Below are 23,535 nucleotides of genomic sequence, written 5' to 3' on the forward strand. Positions count from 1 at the left end.
CTTATACCATGGCGCAATATATGTGATGAAATCCAAGAATTAATAAATGTTCCTATTTTTTATTTCTAAAAGTTGGCAGCTATGATTATCTAAAGCAACAATGATGACTTTGTCATAAAATATTGAGGTATTAAAAACAATTTTACTGTCTCATATCATAACCATCATAATAAAAGGAATATACAAACATATTTTGTAAATTCAGTGTGTTATTACTATTGTATATTATATTAATATTACATATTTTATGAATATTACAAATTTTACTGATATTTACTTCATTTTTTATGTACATAATATTTTGCACTTTTGTATATTACATTAAAGTTGTCTGGGCCCTTCTTAATACAGCTCTGCTTGATCATTTTTAGTGTGAGGAGTTCACTCTTCAACTATCCTCTCACTTGCAATTTAGTGGACTGTTTTTAGATTACTCTACCTTTCATCTGTCTAGTCCTTGCAAAAACACCTCTCATTGTCTTTGAGCGATATGATCTTGTAGACCTCAAGTGACTGCAGAATCAACTTTAAACTCTCAAGAACAATTTTGGAGTGGGTGTTAGTTTGTCACATCTTGTTCTTTAGAACCTCTGCATGTGCCCATGAAAACTATAAACCAGCATTCCTTTCCTGAACCCTGAGCAGTGAGGCTTGTGCATCGCCTAACAATAATAGCTTATTCATGTGAAACACACGACCGAGCCTCTGCTTGCTTTAAATTCAGTCCCATCATTTCTTCATGATTCTTGATTTCACATGCCTTCATTTACATTATTTTGTGAAATGCATAGTTGCTTTTCAGGGTGCAAGCCTCCCTCCTTGAACTAAGTGCTTTCTCTATCCTATATTTGCTGCTATTTATATGGCTATGCATAGGTCTACCTATGTTACCTTGTAATCATTAAGACCTCAGTCTAATCACAATCGTCGCGTAGGGCTACTCAAGCTGATTCATCCGTCGAGTTCATTCGTAACTTAGCGCTGATTTATTGCTGGCATGTTGCCTCTGCAGGGGCATGATGTAGGTCCTTCTACTGTAGTTGATGCCCATGTATGACCTGCACATCTTGGTGTGATATTGGTGGTGGTTGTGATGGTGAGCTAAGGAGAGGGTAAAATGCAGTGTCAGCACAGAGCCTACTCTTGTTGAATAACACTAAGGGCTCTGCTCAAGGCTGAACATTCTCATATAATGGATGAACTCAATCAACAGCACTGTATGCCCTCACTGCATAAGAACACTGCTAAAATATTTTGAAATTGTACCCTGGCACTCAATTTAGTGATAAGAAATTGTATACCATCACTTCTCCCTGCTTCCAGGCAATATTCTGATGGGGACAATCGTGGCCACAAGGCAGGCTAACTTAGTGCTTATTCTCCTCATTACGAGTGCCATCCTGCTCTTCTTTCTTCCTGTTTGTGCCAGCAATCATTTTCATGGCTGTTAATTCCAGCTTATGAATAAAATATCACCAGTACATATAGCTTTCACTCACTTGCAACAAAGTATGTCTGAAAACAGTGCAGTGTAGGATAATTCTGCTTGATAGTAGACTGCTTTGTTACAGAAACTGTTGATCGCAACTGTGAATTCATTGCAGTTGGTTATCCTGCACCTTGATTCAGTTTTACTTAATATACTACCATTCTGGGAGAACACACATCCTGAATTCTATCCACCTTTTCCAATTTTGTATTCCCAACTTGATCTTCAGGCATCTTGGTTTCTTCCCAGCTGACATCACTTAAATCATGGAAATGCTAAGCTTTGCTCTTTTTTTTCACTGCATGTTTTTTCGGAACACAAGGCATTAGATAGCCCGCTTCTAACTCATTCTATCATTAACATTGTCTGACTCCTTAGCCGAATGGTCAGCATAGCGGCTTTCATTTCGGAGGGCCCCGGGTTCAATTCCTGGCTGGGTTGGAGATTTTAACCTTAAAGGATTAATTCCCTTGACTCGGGGACTGGATGTTTGTGCTGTCCCCAACATCCCTAAAATGCATACTGTCCTATACCACAATTACATGTATTTTCCTAAACATGGCAGATGCCGCTCACCTTACAAGGGCTACCAGGCTAGCAATAGCCACACAAAGTTAATGCTAATATTAAGGTTTCAGCTTAGCTCAAACTCCCTTTGAAGAAATCATTGGGGATCTTGTACTCAACTATATATATTTTATGCCTGTTGGCAATTAAAATTGACAAGTTCAAGGCAAACCAGATCAGCTGTTTGAAAATAAATAAATCAGAAATTGAGAAGTTATGGTCTTCTTTCGGGATGTTATGCAACATCAACTTTCTACATTTTTCTCATATTTCATGTGCTCTGAAGTAGCCATTGTCAGGATGAAATAACATTAGCAGGGTCTGCAAGTCCTTATATAGCAGTGAGAAGGTAAACAAAATGACTTTATAAAAAACACTCATGGCTAATTCAGCTAATTGTCCGTCCATGACTTGACCCAAGATTTTGCTGAAAATATGTGTGTTCATTTGTGTATATATATATATATTTTTTTAGGACATGTTGGGAAGAAGATGCCTCACCAGTGATTGTGTAAATGAAGCAAACGAACCATCGGTTATTGTAAAAATTGAAATTTATGGCGATGACGGGAACATTAAAAGTACCTGTAGTAAAGATCCTAATAGGGTCAATAATACTAAAGAAAATAAAAAAGAAAAGTAAGTATGCTTCTTAATTAGATGAAATTAGCACTTGCTTACCAACAACTGTATCTGAAACTCATGCTTATAGTATTTCATGTCTCGTATTATTTTACAGTATTCCATGCAAAGTTGGCCAGTAAAATAATGGGTACTTTCTAAATTTTGAAGGAATAGGGATCTTAGAAATATAGTCGTTAGAGATGTTTATTTCTGCACAGTATCAGCTTCCTCTGTTCAACAGTCTGAATTATATTACTGTATGTACACCAATAACCCCGCTTAATTTTAGTAAAGAAAAGTTTTTTGTTTGTTTGTATTTGTACAGCTTTCTTAAATATTTATAGTGAAAACAGTAATTATTACAATTCAGTAAATGATAATATTATGTAACAATCTGTCGCATCGTAGTCTTAAAAATGTACCAGCGTCTGGTCTGTACTACCATTTGTGTGAGTGAATCAGATTTCTCTAGTGCAGACCAAAAGTAAACCTGTGGAAATTCATGATATATTTTTCATAATTGTCTGGGACATGTTGCAGAATGTTAGTTTTTTGTGTGAAGACTGAAGTAATTCTGTTCAAATATGAGCGAGCCATCCACGGCTAGCTTTAGAGCCCTTCATTTTCCACTACCTTGCTCTTACTATAGCTTTCAACCAACACATTCCACTCTTGACTGCACGTCCAAACCGTCTCTTTCCAGTCACATATTCGCATATCCTGTTTTTGATTTTTAGAAACTTTGCTTTTTGTTCTTGAAATGCCTGGCTGTTACAGTTTGTATGTTCAAGGCAAGATTTATTTTTCCTGCAATAATGTACCACAACTTTTGTTTCCATTGTACTTTCTTCTCGAAGTGTGGTTACCAATTTGCTCTGCCTTTTCAATAATGTATAGCTTTTCTTTAGCTGTGGACAACTTATACTGAGAACTCCAACAATTCCCAATACATGTTACTACTTAAACTGATGAAAAGCAAATGCTGTGATATGTACACTGCACACATCTTTCATCTGGCAGGAACAGAGTTTCTAACAGAGTGAATTAATAAATACCAGCTTTGAAATTTCTGTATGTCAGGAGCACTATACCAACCTTGATGCAAATTACTCGCACCCCAACTTTCTGCCTCCATATTTTGAGAGAAAAACGAGATACAGGGATTATTCACGTTCCCCCAGCAGACAACTTTTTTTTTCTCCTCCTCCAGAAATAGTCTGTCCATGAATTATTAGATGGTAATTCTTATGAAGTGAGATTAGCATTAATTTTGTCAAGATTTATCTTTTTAGTTGACAACTATTGTCTTATAAGATTTATGAATTTTCAAGGTTATGTATGATTTATGTTTTTAACTTTTCCTCTTCTATTAGCATAATTTTTATCATGTTTAGCTGAAAGCAATCAAACTCCTTTTGATTTTGCAGAGAGTCTGAATTGGTTTCAGGTTTTGATGTTAAGTATAGAAGAGGAGGGTTTGCTTTAATTTTTTTTGGCAGAGTATGCTAGAATTTTGTTTGTGAGAATGTTGTTGTGTATGAATTTTTTAGAGGGTGATGTTTTAGCAATTTGAAGGACACAATCCAATGCAGTATTAGAGAAAGAAACCTGGACAGGGGCACAGTGTTGGAGGAGGAGTGGTGGAAAGACTGAAGAAAGTGGAGAGGAACCATATTAGCCCCTACCCAGCTACAGCTGGATAATGGGAAATGATGATGATGATGATGATGATATACAGTAAAAGCTTGATGCATAGTTTTTCAAGGAAAAATGAAATGGCGTATGGCATTGAGTGCTGGGAGTGTCCGAGGACAAGTTCGGCTTGCTAGGTGCAGATCTTTTGATTTGACGCCGGTAGGCGACCTGCACATCGTGATGAGGATGAAATGATGATGAAGACGACACATAGGCCTACATCCAGCCCCCGTGCCAGCAAAATTAACCGATGATGGTTAAAATTCCCAACCATTTAGCCATGGAGCCGGGCGTTTTTCAAGGAGGTGTAAATTGACGATAGAAGCATGTAAACTGTAAGTGCAGGTCACATAAAAAGTAGGGGGATGGAAGATAATAAAATATGGGTAGTGTATTTGGACATTTTCATCTATGTAAATAATAAAAATACGTTCAAGAAATCATCATCATCATCATCATAGAACCCTTCCAGCGTGCCGGGTATGGTGGTGTTGAATGAGCCTTCACCATCGTTGTCTGTCCAGAAATGCCTTCTCTCTCACCACTGACTCCCAGTTCTCTCCTCTTCTCTCCAAATCTTCTCTCAGCTTGTGTAGCCATCTCTTCCTAGGTCTTCCCACTGGTCTTCCTTCAACCGTTCTTACTAGGCATGCATGCGGTGTTCTTGTGCCAGACATTCATTTTACATGTTCATACCATGTTAGTCTTGAAGTCCTTAGCCTCTCTTCTGTGGAGTCCACTTCCAGTTCCATTCTGACGTCATCGTTCCTTACATGGTCCTTGTGTGTTTTTTGAAGGGTAGTTCTTAGGAACTTCATTTCACATGCTTGGAATTTACTAAGTTTTCTTTCTGTATTTAAACTGTATGTGAGAATGGGCACAAAGTGTGGTTTATCCAGAGTCATCTTGGTTTTCATGGGCACTTTATCTCAAAGTAGATGTCTTACGAGGTTGTAGAAGTTGGAACTGCTAGCCACTATGTTTACTGTTTCTTTATCTGTAGTATCTCTGCTGGAAATCATTTTTCACATTCAAGTTTTATGTGGCAGCCAATATCTTTCCTGCTCATTTTCAGTGCAACAGTTCTTGTTATGCTAACTTTCATCTGATATTGTATGAACTTTGCTACCCATTCTTCCAGTCTAGTTTCTACCTCTACCTCTTGTCACCCCTCAGATGGATTCATCATCAGCAAACACCAATGTGTGCAGTTCTCCATCTTGTTCTCTTTTCAGGTTTTTAAGAATACTGTCCATGACTAATGAATAGCAGTGGTGGAGGGCGCTCCTTTGTTGGACACTCTGTATAGTATTATTAAACCATTCTGAATGGCCATGCCCAACATGCATACAGCTGCTACAGTTCTGGTACAGCATCTGGACCTTGCGTGTGAGATATTCAGGCACTTAGATCTCTACCCTACCGAGCTCGATAGCTGCAGTCGCTTAAGTGTGGCCAGTATCCAGTATTTGGGAGATAGTAGGTTCGAACCCCACTGTCGGCAGCCCTGAAAATGGTTTTCCGTGGTTTCCCATTTTCACACCAGGCAAATGGCAAATGCTGGGACTGTACCTTAATTAAGGCCACGGCCGCTTCCTTCCCACTCCCAGCCCTTCCCTGTCCCATCGTCGCCATAAAACCTATCTGTGTCGGCGCGACGTAAAAAAAAAAAAAAAATCTCCCTCTCTTTCCTAGTGCTGTTCCATAAACATCCTTAGGGTGAAGGTCAGGTCTATTGCTTTTCTAGTGTTTCTAAATCCATGCTGTTCTTCTTCCAGGACAGATTCTAGCACTGCTCGCAGTCTGGTTTCAGTAATTATTCAGTAATTATTTTCAGACCCTGGGAGAGAAGTGTGATACCCCTATAGTTGGCATACTTTCTTCTGTATCCTTTAATTAAATAAAGGGATAATTATACCTTTTGTAGAGTCCTCTGGGACGTGATTTTCACACCATATTGCTCTCAAAGTTCTGTATAGCCACTGCTCTCCAGCGATACGTGCTGCTTTGATCATGTCAGCAATAACTTCATCGATCCCAACTAACTACTTTTCATCTTTTTTAGAGCATTTTCCACCTCATACCAAATAATTGGAACATCATCTGTCCTCGTCCTTTCTTCCACCTCTTCAGTAGTTCCTCCCTCGTTCAGGAGTGTATCAGCATAGGTCTTCATTTCATTTCTAATTTCTTGTTTACTCCTGACTACGTTTCCATTTACTGTCTCTAGTGCTGTGATGTCCTCTTTGTCATATCTCTTGCTTTTTAACCAGGCTGTACGGCATCTTCATGTTTCCTTTACTATCTTCTTGTAGTTTTTGGGTAAAATTCACCCCAGCACTTCTCCTTCTCTTTTCCCACAATCCTTTTTACTTCTGATTTCCTGTTTTGGTATTCTTGGTCTAGTTTTTGTATTTTCTCATCTCTCAGTTTACTGTTGTCACTATTTCTGGCTCTTTCAACATCCCTCACTTTCTTGGTGTTATTTCGTTTTTCTATTGCCTCTTCTACTTTGTCATTCCACCAGGACATCCTTTTATGTATTACTTTCCTGCTTGTTCTTCTGCACACTTCTTCTGCACTACTGGTGAAACTAGTTTTAAAATTATTCCATTCCACATCACTACAGCTGGACTCTTGACACTGGTAACTTGCTTTTGATAATTTCTTGGATCTTCTGTTTACAGTCCTCTTCCTTTAGCTTCCAGTCTTTAATTCATGGTATCCTCTTCCTGGTTTTTGTTTTCTGCACTTTCAGGTCAGCCACCAGAAGCTTATGGTTGCTGTCAAGACATTCACTGCGAATAGCTTTCACATCTCGCACTCGTTCTGCACACCTTGTGTCAGTTGCAATTGAATCCATTACCGGCTTATGGCTGCCCTGCCATCCCAGCTGTACCATGTTGATTACTGTCTTTCTTCTGGAGCAGCGAAGTGACTGATTGGCTAAGTTCAGCAGCTGATAAAATAACAATGGCGCGAGATATTGAATTATTCTTTTCAGATTATTTATCAGTATGACCGCCCTTCTACTGCTCATATACCCAGTTCACGTTGTTTCAGACCACCCTTTATTCAAGAGTTCCTATGATTCTTTCAACATCTTGGCATCTCTTACAACTCATAATTACTTGGCTTGCTATCATTGTGAGATATGATGATGCGTGGCGCAGAAGTATAGCACGATACAGTTTAAATGAAAGTGAAATTAACTGCAAATGCTATTCAGCTTTCTCTAGATAGAAGTTCCCAAGTAGCCAAAGCATTCCAAACACAAGTTATACTATACTATGAACATTATAGCTTCTAAATTGACCTTTTGGTGGATTTGGCTCTTTTTGGTGGTTGTGCGTGGAAACAGGTGTCCCACCAATCACAAACTGCCGTTTATATCGATGAATATTGAGCGCGATCTCAAAATCTAGTTGCCAAACTTATTGTATACATTACCGTATGGTTAAGCTATCTTACTCGGTGTGTATGGTACTGTATTTGGTATGGTTCCCAACCTTTTGCATTTTCTTCAGTTATTTTTTTAAAAATTTCCTTCATATTATATCTAGTCAGTTTACAGTTTAGCATTGCATAGTCTAAAGTTACTTATAGGTTTAATAATCGTGTAGGTGTTACATCCATGTGTTGGTTAGTGTATCTAGTTCATCTGTATACCATGCCTCAGTGTAGTTTGAGGAAGACAAGTGGCTAGAAAGTGACTCGGAGATCAGTGGAGTGTTTCCTTTGTAGGCCATAACTGGAGCCCTGCATGGATGCAGTTATCCACAAAGTTAGTGCCTTGGCAAATACGCACTGTATGCAGTGCGGATAATTTTGCTGATAATTTCTGAAAAATGACGTTCATTGATTTTCACTCAGGTATACTTTTGCTTATGGTTAGGCGACCCTTGACATTGGTACAGGAGAATAGTGTGACATTGGTACAGAAGAATAGTGATATATAAACAGCCTTGAAACCATAAAGCCGTAAATCTGACCTAAGCCTAACTGACTCCTGCCTGCAATTAATGGAAGGAAGGAACAAAGGTCAATACGTTGGTACTTATCGCCAGAGAAAATCCCACATAAACCTGCGACTGCAGGGGTTCTGGTGCCAGGTGTCAGGCCTATTGTATTATGTTAACAGATCTATCCGTTTCAATGCTTTGGATGTAATATACTGTAGTTAAATATTTAAATTATCCGCGGATAACCATTCGCGGATGCGGATATTATTTTGTACATCGGCGCAGGTCTCTAGCCATAACCTCCTTCCTGTGCCATCCCTTAGCTGTGCGTAATTTATTTTCTCTCTCACTTTTATTCTTAATAACGTATTCTTGTATTAGTGTCGGATGTTGTTAGTAAGCATAGTTTTTGTGAATTTGTTTTTACTCGTGGTTCATTCTATTTTTTGAGTGCAGTATTACGTTTTACGCGGGCTGTGTTCTGCAGTCGTATTGCATCAGCTGATCTTGCAGTAGTGGAGCGTTAGCAACATAGGTAAGGTGATGCTTGCATGTTTTGTTAACTCAATTTAGAAGTAAAGCCATGCGGAGCATATATCTTAGAATCAGATGATAAATGATGTTTATATATGTCAGTCATAATATATACAGGGTCTTTTTTATGGCCTGCTCCGTGTGTCAGGAGAACACCCACGGAAGGCGATAGCGCGGCCGGGTGACTCATTTGCCGAGATATATATTGCTTCATGACTGGCTAAGATGATCTAATGCAGTACGGTACCTGCAACCCGACAAAGATAAAAACAGGAATGAAAATAAAACCCCATAAATATAACCAAATGTGCACAAGAAGCAAAATACTTACCATCGAGCAGGAGCAGTATTAACAAAACCAGCGTGGAGGGCACAGAACATAAGGGAAAGGACTGGATCGAGCTAACTACTTGAGGGGTTGCCAGGTCAAGATTGCTAAATGAAAGCAAGATTAATGTTTAAATAACTTGAACTTTACTTAAAATTAGAAAAAATATAAACAGAATTTAGGTATGAAAACTGCAGAGCAAAAAAAATAAATCTGTAAATAATGTCTTTAAATTATAGATAAAAATCAATATTCAAAGCAAAATATACTGTGAGTGCGCACTCGGATAACAAGGTAAAATAATTTTTATGTAGTAATAAATAAGTAAATAGAAGAAAGATAAAAATTGTAATAATTTAACTCATTAAATTAGGAGACAAATGTCTATTTTTAGGATAAATAAAATCGTGAAAACACACTCAGATTACAAGCTACAGGTTGCCTTAGAATTAATGAATGACAAATGTTAAAACGGATCCGTGCATTAAATATTAATTACATAACTGGCCAGCTTTTCTTTGTGAGTAAGTATACTACAATTAATCACAATAAACTGGAATTTGCTTCCGGAACCAGTACACAAGGATTTCAGTCACCCTGAAACACGGAAACACACTCAATATTTAAGGCAACGATAGCAGACGCAAAAAAAAATTCCACACGTAAATAATTGAAAGGACACAAGAGAAAATCGCACGAACCCGAATAAAAATATGTCTCAAATAAACTACCAATTACGAAGGGAAACACTTAAAATTTCACAGACAACAAAACAATGGTATACACGAAGCATACAGCTTCCCAAAAACCGAAGCCAACATCCGACTAAAGAGACAATAGGCAAAGCCCACACAAAATTAGCGTACCGGAGATAAGATAAAAACATGGCACGCAATAATGAAAGAAGAAGGAAAGAAAAACGGACGCGAATAATCTGAGGAGGGCAAAAGTATCATCAAGAAATAGGGAACAAATTCCAGTTTATTATAACCAGAATATTACAATAATTATGTATAGTCTTTTAAATTTAACATTTCTTCCAACCAAAATATTAATAAAGGATTTAAATGCCGGTTACACAATTTTAATTTTAGGAGGCCTTGGAAAACGGTAATGGCCGAATAAGACCGGAAATAAACTATCCCATTAAGTAATTAAACAATGAGCCATTACGAAAACAATACTAGTACATAACGTCTTTCAAAACGTCAACAGTCCATCGGATGCCACAAATATGAACCAAGAAATGTAAAAAGTAATCCACCAACAAAATTAATAATAATAATAATAACTTTAAGAAACAGAAAAAGGCAGCACAACGATAATCTCAGTTAAATTAAAGTAATGGAATAATAGGTCTCTCACCCGCGCATATACCATGTTCCAGAATTACTCCATAAGAATAATTTGGATATAGAACATTACCAAAATCACGTTAAGTTACATTTTAATATTTAGCAGATACAATTTATATCATTAAAATGTCCGATGAAGAAGAAAATCCAGCTTAATTTAATGAATAAACGGTGGTCGCCAGGTCCATAAACTATAGGCCTAATTTCAATTACAGTAGCGGAGTAGAGACGAAGTAATATTAACAGCGTTGCCAAAACATTTCTTCTAATATAATAGTTGTCGCAGATAGCTTGATACACACGTTCTTCTCCAAATAATCCGGCAGCAGAACAGTTTCGAAACAATTAAGTAGATACTTGTACTTACATTTTTGGGTGTCCAATTTAATATACTGTAATCCAATAGCTTACGTTCTAGACCATTTTGTAATGAAGAACCCTCCTTCAGATAGTTCGGTCACACTAATATTAAAAAAACTGTAAATATGAAACACACAACATTATTGCCCTACAATTAAGGCAATGCCTTAATTAACGAGGCTATTAGCCTGGTTTATCAAACTCCACTCCAACAACTTTCAATCGCATTTTGTACACAACTTCTCCAAACGCGTCCATCTTGGCGATCTGCCGGGAACAGACTGGCGTTCAGTCCAGTCAAGCTGCGAGTCGCTCAGTTGAACATCGACACTGCGCACACTCAAGTCAAAAATTTGGTTATTGAGCCAATCAGAATTTCGAAGCAACCGACGTAACAATGGCAAGAAAATACATTTTAAATCGCCACAGTTTCAGGCACATAATTTAACGGCAATGCAAACAATGGCCGAGAATTGCAGATAAAGTCCCCACACACAAATGTATATGTCCAACAATGAGGGTATCGTAAATTATTGTCTCAGTACCGATAACCATTGCTTCACACACAGCAATAGTTCAGTTCATCTGCGGCATTGGTAGCATGTTCAGTGTGTTCGCTTTACAATAGCGTAGTTTCTGTAGGAATACTAATCGTGTGTTTAACGAGTGATGTATACAGTAGAGCAGCGTGTATTCATTGTGTTGTGCTATGCGAAACATTCTTATACAAAATGCCGCTTTCGATTCATTCGCAAATATCTTGGAATCCTCCCTCCCCATAGGTGTACGGTACGTAGATTAGTAAAGAAGTTCTGCACCACCGGGTCCATTCTTAACAAGAAATCACGCAGAAGACGAACCGTTTTAACGGAGGTAAAGCTTGACGAAATAGGAGTTCTCTTGGAAAGAACTACAACAAAATCCCTGTCGCGTTTCGCCGTACAAGCTAATGTGTCATTATCTTCTGCCCACAAAGCAACAAAACTGTTAAAAGCAAAACCGTACAAACCCACTCCTGCCCAATATTTAAGAGAACCTGACAGTTTCGCCAGGGTTCGGTATTGTAACTGGTTGCTTCAGTCAGTTCACGACGGGTATGTTGACCCAGAACTTTTATTTTATAGTGATGAAGCATGGCTACACTTAAGTGGCTATGTAAATAGTCAAAACAATTGCTATTGGTGTGCAGAAAATCCCCACCAGCTGCATATCCGTCCACTTCATGATGTAAAAATAGGAGTTTGGTGTGCAATAAGTGCTCGCAGAATTATAGGGCCTGTATTTTTCCGTGAAACAATAAATGCTGATCGAAATAGAACTCATTCTCAGACCATTCTTTCAAGAGCTGACGTAAGAAGAAAGGAGTAATGGTTACTTTATGCAAGATAATGCGACGGCACACACTGTTAATCGGTCTATGGAGGTAATACGGGAAGTTTTCGAAGATCGTGTGGTTAATTATCCCCCTAGATCTCCTGATTTAAATCCCTGTGATTATTACCTGTGGGGGATGCTGAAGGGAAAAGTGTATGTGAACAATCTTCACACAAGAGAAGAACTACAAGAGAACATTACACAAGTTATTTTGAACATCACACGAGCTGAGATTCGTCGAGTGTCTGCAAACCTATTTACGAGGTTTCAGGCGTGTTTGACAGCTGAGGGACAACATTTTGAACATCAAATGTAATGCCAGATAGGTTTTAGAGTAATTGTTTCACTAGAAATGGATTTCTGTAAGTGTGAACTGCCGTGAGTAGTGGGGAGGAAAAGCGTGCCTTATACCGGCTAGCGACCGAGTGTCATTGCGTCAGCCGTGCTGTGCTCTGAGTGGTGCTGCCGAGCATGCTAAAGAAAAGACCCTGTTGTTATCTTCCTGATATTATCTGATTATCTCTTTCATCCGTTGAAGGTTTGCTAGGTGGTCTCTTATTCCACATCCTTTGCAGAAATAGGCTTGCTCTTCCAGCATTTTTCTGTCCATATTATCCGTTAATTACTCGCGTCAGGTCACAGAGACCAGAGTGAATTTTCTTTTAGCAATTTTCTTTGATATATACAGTAGAACCTCGATAATTCGAAATCGGTTAATTCAAAATCCCGCCTAATTCGAAGAAGCTCTCATTCCCGGAAACATGAGATACAGTTTTGCATGTTATTTCAATTGTTTAATTGGAAATACGGATAATTCGTAATTCGAAGTACAATGTTGGCCCCATTACCGAAATGCAGACTTTTAATTCGAAACTGCCTTTACATTTTAAAACAATAGTATGTTACAGAGTAATTTCAACTTGAAATTTATCCGCTCCGCGTCATAATAGAACGCGCGTTCCGGAACGAGGAGGGGTAGCTTTCCGCACTTACACTCACGTCGGTGGGTCTGCAGTGCACTTCATGATTGCTAAATTGAATGAAATCTGAATTCTTTCGTATTCAACCTTTTAAGGAACGCCGTAATATCACGCAACAGGCAGTGTGCGGGAAAACAGAATCCGCGAACACTGGCGATGCCGACAGTTGACGAAAAAACGTGGCAAATATAATAAATTCGTAGGCACCGAACAATATTGTCACTGCCGGTGAAACTGCATTGCTTTATTTTAATGCGAGCCCAAACGGTCTTAGGTCTGGTTTTAAAGGAGAAATTGCCAGCTGGGAAATCGTACAGTGTGAGGGATGGGGGTCATAGTAGTGCGTTGCAGTTGCAATGCACATGGAAGCGAGATACTTTATCCCCTCGTCATAGGAAACTTCGATAAGCCACAATGTTTTAAGAGCATCGGGCACTTTCCATGCCAGCACAAAGCATCTATAATAAAAATGCAAACAGTAAAGAAATCCAAAAAATAATGCATTTGCACAGGGGAACCGGCATAATTTATCCTCGTCTTTGAATTGTGCGATTTTTTTCTTTCGTTGCGTGAGGTTATGTTTGTCAGTGATTTATCCAAGCGCATTATTTGAACATTGTAAATGCACCTTCTTGGATACATTTCGGAAATAGTTTTTTCCATGGCATTTGAAAGGTTTAAACTGTGAATCGGGGTGATTGCATGTATTAATGGGTCTTAGAATACTTCGTGACGCGGCAAGTGTTTACATTTCTGAAGTACGAAGGAAGTGCCATGGCGGGAAATCGTACAAGGATAGTCATAGGAAAGTTTGATTTTAAGGGCATCGGGTACTTTCTGTGTAAATACAAGGCATCTAAAATGCATACAGTATAGTAATCCAATTAATAAAGCACTTGCACATGGGAGCGAGCATAGATTTCTCCTCGTCTTTGAATTGTGCTTTTTTTTCTTTCTTTCGTTGCGTGAGGTTATGTTTACCAGTGAGATATCCGAGTGCATTATTTGAATACTGTAAATGCACCTTCTTGGATACATTTTGTAAATAGTTCTTTTTTCATGGCATTTGAAAGGTATAAACTGTGAATCAAGGTTAACTGCATGCAGTAACGGGCCTTAGAATATTTAGTAACGCGGCAAGGGTTGGTACTTCTGAATTGCAAATTGGTGGTTAATTCGAAATCACGTAATTCGAAGTCCGATTTTTGAGTCCCAACGACTTCGTATTAACGAGGTTTTACTGTAGTAATATAAATTGTTGCTAGCACTATGTAATTTCATCTGCTGTTGAATTATTTGCCATAGTGCAGTAGGGGTCATTGCTGACAATTTCTTGCGTATCTGCTGTAGTTGTGAGGTTTGACCCAATGTGAATGTATGTATTCTGCCAGAAGATATACATAGAAATGACTAGAAAATTAGTGAGCGGCTAAACAAATTTCTTATTTTATGTGTAAATGTTATGTTATGGTGAAGCTCCATGGTTTAATTGGTTAGCATGCTGACCTTTAGTCCAAAAGTTCATGTGTTTGATTCCCGGCTGGGTCGGAGATTTTGACTTTCATTGGTTATTTCCTCCAGCTCGGGACTGGCGTTCGTGCCCCCTTCAAAATTAGATTTCTTTCCATGTATTTTCTCTCTCTCTCTCTCTCTCTCTCTCTCTCACACACAAGTGGCACGTCGCCCATGGGTGTCAACTCGGAATACCTGAGCTGGCCCCTCTGTAGACATACAACATAATGTTCTGTAATATTCGGTTGAGTGGTGTGTAGTGTGTATTAAAACTGACAAACATCCAATCCCCGATTGAGAGGAATCAACCATCCATGCATGGATTTTCTCAGCACTACTACTACCATTGATGATTTGCAGCTTTTAAAACTCTGCATCGTATGATAAGTAATTCTCAAGAATCTTTATCTTTCAACGACAATTATGTGCATTGATGTATGCATTTTTAAACATTATCTGAAACTTTGATCACCAATGAGACCTTACCTGCAATACATCCAACACATCGCAGCGCAACTATCAGAACTTTATAAGGAGTGATATATACAAACCTCAAGAATCTTCAATGCCCAAATTCTTCTTCTTGAATTCTTCCTTCAACAGCTAAGTGCATCAATTTATGCATTTTACGCATTATCCAAAACTTTTACAACAATTTTGACTTTTTCACTTTTATAGTATCAAACCACTGTATTTTCACGACTTTTGTTTACAATTTCTATGAATTATCAGATACATTGTGCAACTCGCGATTTGGCTGATGACCTTAAAAAAAAATAGGTCGGAACTAGTTCCAATAAATGTTTCTTCCGCTATGTAACCCACATTACTTGATTTTGTATTGAAAAGGTGGAAATATTTTACTCTTAATTTTTAATTTAATCCTCAGCCTGGCCAACAATCGATCGTAGAGCTCTTTGAACCGAAGGCCATTGGGGCGATCATTCAGACTTCTTATTATGCATAAGAATGAATAAAATCCCTCAAATTACACACACACTTTTCCATTTGCAACTGTGACTCAAAAAGATCCAATGAGAGTGTTTATGTACCTTTCCGTCACGCGCGTACCCAAGGGTTGATTATCAAACACTTTTATTATTCAATATGTAGCATGCCAGACCAAAATAAATCCCATGGTTTCTACATCCCTGATGGGCCTGCACATAACGAGGTGATATGTGGTCAGTACAACAAATACTCTCGGCTTTCTAGACAGGAATCACTATCTCACTATCAAGTAGCTCCTCGGTTCTTACATAGGCTGAATGGAATGGATAATTATAATACCATGCACTAGCCAGCCTTCTTGGTACGTGTGCTATTTACCAACTGATGAGCCCAACTTAGCACACTGGGGCGAAATGCTGGCAACCAAGAATGAGTTAGCTGGAAAATTTATAATGTCCAATAACGGACCAACTATATTGGTATTACATAGCACTTAGTCGAGTTGCTCGTCTTCTTTCTCCCAAGTCTTCCCAGTCCAAACTTTGCAACATTTCTGTAACACTACTGTTTTTTTTTTTTCTTTCGGAAATCACCCAGAACAAATCGAGCTGCTTTTCTTTGGATTTTTTCCAGTTCATGAATCAAGTAATCCTGGTGAGGGTCCCACTTGATTTGCTACTTGAATTAAGATCTGTTGTCACATTTGCTCAAAGGAAAGAAAACTGTCGATATATCCACCAAAAGGAAGAGGAAACAATACACTAGTCCTGTGGAGAAGAAAGAAACCCTACGACAGATGGTAGCATAATGCAGAAGCTGCATGTTGCATATAAGTACAACACTCCACACCTGCCAACCTTTTAGCATATCGTACCTAGCAATCCACATTGTCGGATTAATACATCAAGCGTAGATTTTAGTGTTCTGTAAGACTCCCCTCATATTGTTTTTGAACTGGCATACTTCCCTGTGGTAGGATTGCCCTGGAGTGTTAATCCTATCTCAACATAATCACTGTCTCCCTGTCTCTGCATTAAAATTGTTCATTCTGGAATTATCACTCTTGCTTTGCCTTGCTATAAGTTTTCATTGTAATTATTTTTATTTCTTTTCTAATTTCTTCTTACCAAATTTTCCCAAATAACTCAGTAAATGTTAATTTCAGCAGCCATCAAAGTAAGAGAACTGCCATTATTTCCCTGCATCTTACTTCTCTGTGCTACCATCTTAGGTTCTATAAATATTTCATGCTTTTCAAATGTTCCAATTTCTGCCGGTATTACTATTAAGTAATAGTGTGATACTTGTCTGCTGTAGTTAACTAATTTAAGACTTCCAAGAATAATTTAAGACTTGCAAGACTAATGATAATTTAATAGTATTAGATCTAGTTCTTTGGTTAATGTAAAGTAAAGTTTGTTGATTGCTGTTCTTTTTTTGTTTCAGAAAAAAAAAGATTGATAAGATTGTAGAAAACAGTCCCAGTGTAAAAGTAAGTTACATCTAGGCTAAGTAAATGGACGAGTCTTTTAGCTGTGATTTTGATTAGTTTAATTTTTTTCTAAGTTCCGTCATTTCATACTTTTAAATCGGCTGTGATGTGCACCATCCGTGCCTTCTAGTAATTCATCATCATCATTAGTGTCCCACTCCATTCACCTGGGTGTGGTTAACAAGCCTCCTCCACTCCTTTCTATCCTTCCACTTTTCCTGCTTCATTACTTCTGCCACATCCAATCCAGCTTCTCTAATGTCCTTCTAAATCTGATCCATCCACCTTCTTCTCGGTCTTCCAGCTGGTCTTTATCCCTTAACAACTCTTCCCAATTCCCTTCTTCCTACTCATTCCTTTCCCATTCTTTTTACATGTTCGAACCATGTCAGTCTTGCTCTCTGTGTGTTCTGTACTAACGGTTCTATATTTAGCTCTTCTCTGATTTTAATATTTTTAATTCTATCTCTTGTCTTTTTAACCGATGTTCTTAAAAATTTCATTTCTACTGCTTGGATCTTACTATCTTGTCTCTTATTAGTTACTAGTGTTTCTAGTCCGTATGTTACAATTGGTATGAAATACTATTTATTTCGTTCTCTTAGGTACTTTGAAAATTTCTCTGACTTGATAAAATGTTACCTTTACTTAGTATGTTATTAATTTAAGGTTTGAATTCATTTCGTCCATTAATAATACTACCCAGATATGTAAACTGTTCTACATTCTCTACCCGTTCTCAGTCTGTGTTCATTTGGCTTCTCTTTTTCTCTTTTCCACAGTGTATGAGTATAGTTTTCTTTTTACTAGTTATCATTTCAAACTCCTTCAGATTTTCATTCCAAATGTCCAGTCTTCTTTGTACTTCCTTTTCTCCCTTTCCCCAAATTACCACATCATCTGCAAATACCAAAGCATTCACTTCATCACTACTGATACTCTGTTTTACACATTTTATGATTTCATCCATCAGTATAATAAACAATAATGGTGACAGTGCACTTCCTTGCTTGAGACCTTTTTTTTGCATAAAATGTTTCATATTCACCACTCTCCACTTGTACACTGCTCTTACTGTCATCATACAACATTTTAATCTTGTTAATTAATGATTTTGGTTCATTCGTTTTCAGCAGGCATTCCCATACATGTCTTCTCTTAACTGTATCATAAGCTTTTTCTAAATCCAAAAATATGAAGATGATTTCCTTGTTCCTTTCCAGATGTTTTTCCAATATCGTTCGCCCTGTAAATATTAAGTCTATTGCGCCCTATAAATATCAAGTCTATTGTTGATCTATTCAGTCGAAAGCCATATTATTCATCCTCTGTGTTTCTATGATATCCCTCAGTCTTTTTGTCTATGACTTTCTCAATTTTTTTTCTTTAAGTCACACCGACACAGATAGGTCTTATGGCGATGATGGGATAGGAAAGGGCTAGGACTGAGAAGGAAGCGGCCGTGGCCTTAATTAAGGTACAGTCCCAGCATTTGCCTGGTGTGAAAATGGGAAACCACGGAAAACCATCTTTAGGGCTGCTGACAGTGGGGCTCGAACCCACTATCTCCTGGATGCAAGTTCACAGCTGCACGCTCCTAACCGCGCGGTCCATTATTTTTAGCCCATGTGATAATAGGGTTATCGTGCAAACTGGGATAAATTCTCTAAAGATCTTGATCAGAAGCTGTGTGATACAAATCTAGAACCAACTGGCAGTAACTATGATGACTCCGTCAGCTTAGTCATTTCAGCTGCCAAATCGAACATTCCGAGAGGTTTCAGAAAACATGTGCCCAGTTGGAATCCAGAAAGTGGGGCTCTGTATGAAGAATATCAAACAACAGGCAGCCATGAAGTAGGTTCACAGCTTCTACGGTCATTAGACAAGGATAGGAGAGAAAAGTGGAAAGCAACAGTGAAAGACGTGGACTTTGCAAAATAGAGCAGAAAAGCTTGGAGAGTCTTAAATCGACTTACTGGAAAACATTATTCTAAAAAGCAGTGCTCTAACTTGAACCCAGATGCCATTGCAAATGGAATGGTTCAAGTCACCCGAGCCAAGAGAGATAAATGCCATATGAAAAGTGTGAAACGTAAGCTCACCAAGCTCAAACATGGAACAAAGAAGAATGAGGAACTGTCTAGGCCATTCTCTATTCAGGAAGTTGAAGCTGCTATCAAAATGCTGAAAACTGGTTGCTGGCCCTGATATCTACAACGAATTCCTTTCAGATATGGGTCCACATAGCATAAAGTGGATCACATCTCTCTTTACTTACATCCTTCAGACTAACAACCTGCCGAAGCAGTTCTGTCAAAGGTGATTGCCCTTCTTAAACCTGGAAAGTCGGAGCAGAGATCTGAAAACTACCGCCCATTAGCACTTCTCAGTTGCTATATAAACTCTTGGAACAAGTCCTCCTCACTAGAATAGCACCACTCATTAACGCTGTAATTCCCCCATAGCAAGCTGGTTTCAGAAAAAATCGTAACTGTACTGATCAAGTTCTGTCTCTTACCACTCACATTGAGGCAGGCTTCCAAAAGAAGTTAAAATCAACAGCTGTCTTTATTGATCTGACAAGTGCATATGATACTGTCTGGTGACATGGACTAATTCTTAAAGTGCTGGAAGTAATTCCCTGCTTGGGAATTGCAAACCTAATTTCCAACATGCTCTGTGAGAGAGAGTTTGTAGTATTCCTAGGTGATTCTAAAAGTTGCAAAAGAAAATTAAATAACGGCCTGCTACAGGGATCAGTATTGGTCCCAGTTCTCTTCAACCTCTACATCCATGACTTACCATCAACCACAGCTACTAAGTTCATCTATGCAGTCGACATTGCACTGGTAGCTCAAAGCAGATATTTTGAGAATGGAGAAGGCGTTCTTTCAGCAGCCTTGGTCAAAATGGCAACATTCTTCAAGTCTTGGCGTTTGATTCCAAGTGCTTCTAAGACCGAGGTTTCATGTTTTCATCTCAGCAACTGACTTGCAAACTACGAGCCATCTGTTTTATTTCTTGGTGAAAACCTGAAGTACAACCTGTTCACGAAATATTTAGGAGTCATACTGCACAGAAATCTGAGCTACAAAGAACATCTCACCAAGCTCCCTCACAAAATCGCTACAAGGAATAACATCCTGCACAAGCTTTGTGGCAGTTCCTGAGGAGCCTCGGTTGACTGCATACGATTAACGGGTATCAGTCTTGTCTACCCTGCAGCGGAATTCTGTGCCCCGATATGGCTGGAAAGTGCACATGTGCATAAAATTGATACTAAGCTGAATGATACCATGCGCTGCATAACTCGTACTGTAAAGTCAACACCTCGCCACTGGTTACCTGTACTTAGTCATATCCCACCACCCCACCGGAAGAGAAAGGAAGCTCTGCTGAGAGAAGCAAAGATGATCTGGTTATTTCCCTCATTACCAGTTCCAGGAATTTTCTTACCCATCACCACAACTACTTTGATCTAGGAGACCAGCAAGTGTACTCGCCGGCCGACTCTTGAGGGATAATTTAATCTAAACGAGAGCTGGCGGGATGAGTGGTCAATTTCAACATCTGGAACAAACGCTCATGACCTAAATCCAACCCAGAAAATGAAGGGATTCGACCTCCCAATGGACTGAGAACTGGGCATGGACGCTGCAATTTCTGACGCCACAAGTGGGGTTGGATTGATTCTCCAATGTGTGAATGCAGTGAAGAGGAGCAGACCATGGACCATATCATCCTGCGTTGCCCTCTTCATGCCTACTCCGGAAGCCGCAGCAACCTGTTTCATCTTTCAGAAAGTGCTGTAGAGTGGCTGAAACACTTGGACCTGGACTTATGAATTTGTAGTTATAATCACCATACGATTAAATAAATAAATTGAATTAGTCTTTTCCACTTGCTTTACCTTTGGTCATTGCTTTCACTGGCCTTTCAAGTTCCAACCATGTTATCAGGTTCTCTTCTTTTTCTCCATCTGTTATTTCCATTTTCTTATCTCCTTCATCCGAGCAGTCATCCTCATTATAAAGTTTTTTACCTGATAACATGGTTGGAACTTGAAAGGCCAGTGAAAGCAATGACCAAAGGTAAAGCAAGTGGAAAAGACCAATTCAATTCCATTAATATTACTACCCAGATATGTAAACTGTTCTACATTCTATAACCGTTTTCAGTCTATGTTCACTTGGCTTCTCTTTTTCTCTTTTCCACGGTGCATGAGTATAGTTTTCTTTTTACTAATTACCATTCCAAATTCCTTCAGATTTTCATTCCAAATATCCAGTCTCCTTTGTACTTCCTTTTCTCCCTTTCCCCAAAGAAAAGGAAAAGCACTATATAAATTGGGGCACAAGCCCTTGGAATTGTACTTCCTTTTCTCCCTTTCCCCAAAGAGAAGGAAAAGCACTATATAAATTGGGGCACAAGCCCTTGAAATTGTTGAAAGTTTAAAGTACTTGGGAAGAAAATCGATTTAGGATGCGGGATTGGGGATGAAGATGGTAAAAGAATACAACCAGAGTGTGAGGAACTTAATCTGGAAGAAGGCAATGCCAAGCAAGTCTAAAGAGGTGATGTATAAGATGTATTATTGTTCCCTACCGACACATATGCATCTGACCTGGACACTAGACTAATAGGCACGAGAGTAAAATCCAAGCCAGTGAGATAGAATTTTTAAGAAGTATATTAGGAAAGAAAAATGGCTGTAAGAAGTGAAGATGTAAAGAAAAGCTTTCCAACGTAATGGAGTGAAATAAACCAAGATGCTTTGGACTTGTTAGGAGGGTGGAAGAGGGAACGATACTAAAGCAGATGATGGTGGTTAAAGGAGCAAGAGGTAGGACCCAGACTGAGGTGGCTGGACTCAAACAAGAGCAGGATAATAAGGGACCTGTATTGGAACACAGTTGTGGAGCAGTGATGGTCGTTGGATTGAAGAAAACGGAAAGTTGCCATTAACATCCCGACCCACTTTGAGCTGTAAACGGGAAATTGATGATTATGATGATCAGTTTAAGGTACTTAGACTCTGAAAACATTTAACAGGTGTTTCTGAGCATCTTTTGGAAATACTGTAAAATCAGTCTACAGTGATTAGAAGTGTGGGCTATGAAAGAGAAGCAGCTAATTGGAGTGGAGTGAGACAGGGCTCCAGTATTCCTCTCCCCTCATTTTCACTGTTTACATAACAAGTAGAAGAGAAAGTGTGAGCTCTTAAGTTGTTCCCTGTTGGCTAGTGTAGGGACAGTGATGAATCGCCCGCTAGGGGCAGCACCATTGCTATCTGAGGGTTGGTATCTGTAGTTGTAATATGGTTATGTTCGGTAGTGTTGTTCTTTGAAGGCAAAAATTTAATTGCCGTGCATTATTGTTAAGTGAAAGTGAAGAGCGTGTGATTTAGTGATTTTATTCTTTTATTTCGTGTAAGTGTAGTGCTGAGTTTATAAAACTTACAAAAATACCGATAAGGAAAATATGCCTAAGTTACTTGTTTCGTTCCAGGATGTAAGTCTGTCTACAAAATTACGAAAGGTAAACACTTCTTCAAACCAGCTAAAAATGAAGCATCATTTTCAAAATGGGAAAAGGGGATTCCCAGAAAGGACTAAAAGCTTTCTGATAAATTTTATGTGTGTGATTTACATTTTTCTGATGAATTTATTGTTAAATCAGATTCATTTGTAATACAAGGCGAACAGGTAGAAATTCCAAGAGATAGATGGAAACTGAAGACTGGCCCTGTTCCTCATATATTTCCCAATTTGCCACAATATCTCACGAAACAATTAAACTAAAATAACCCTGTAAAAGACAGTCTCCGAAGACTGAGGAAGTTTCAAGAAACAAATCACACAGCCCTAACATCGAATTAAATTTCGCTGCTTTTTCTGAGAGTGTTAAAAGAAATGAAATAGATTTATACACAGCTAAAAAAGACAATATGTTCACTTAGCAACAAACTAAAAGACAGGGATGTAATATAATGTCTCTCCATAAAAACCTACAAAAAACCTACAACCTGTTTTCCAGTCATTGACCAGGTCAGGGATGTTGTTTGTGTTTGATTTTGAAGTAAAGCAACTTGGTGCCTTCAATACTTTATTGCATTTGATGTGTCTTAATGATACGATATCACAACTTGATGACGGACATGACTGTTGCTTGCGTAACCATTTTCAACAATACCAAATCATCTGACCAATCGGAAATAGGCTTAGAAAGTGCCAACTTCAATTAATGAAATAATTTTACAAAAATGAAAAGTCTCCTCATAACATCTTGCCCCCCTTGAAAGAAGTTCTT

At 38.5% G+C, this 23,535-nt stretch overlaps 1 protein-coding gene across 1 annotated transcript in view; it reads left to right on the forward strand.

Annotated features, from left to right (window-relative positions):
- Positions 1–23,535, forward strand: part of LOC136879362 (E3 ubiquitin-protein ligase TTC3) — a 349,380-nt gene that overhangs the window by 91,725 nt on the left and 234,120 nt on the right. The window contains exons 12-13 of the mRNA XM_068229092.1: positions 2,532–2,695; positions 17,178–17,223. Of these exons, the coding sequence (XP_068085193.1) occupies positions 2,532–2,695; positions 17,178–17,223 (210 nt within the window). The remainder of the gene's footprint in view (positions 1–2,531; positions 2,696–17,177; positions 17,224–23,535) is intronic.

This window comes from Anabrus simplex, chromosome 8 (genome assembly GCF_040414725.1).
Source record: "Anabrus simplex isolate iqAnaSimp1 chromosome 8, ASM4041472v1, whole genome shotgun sequence".
NCBI classification, from domain to species: Eukaryota; Metazoa; Arthropoda; class Insecta; order Orthoptera; family Tettigoniidae; genus Anabrus; species Anabrus simplex.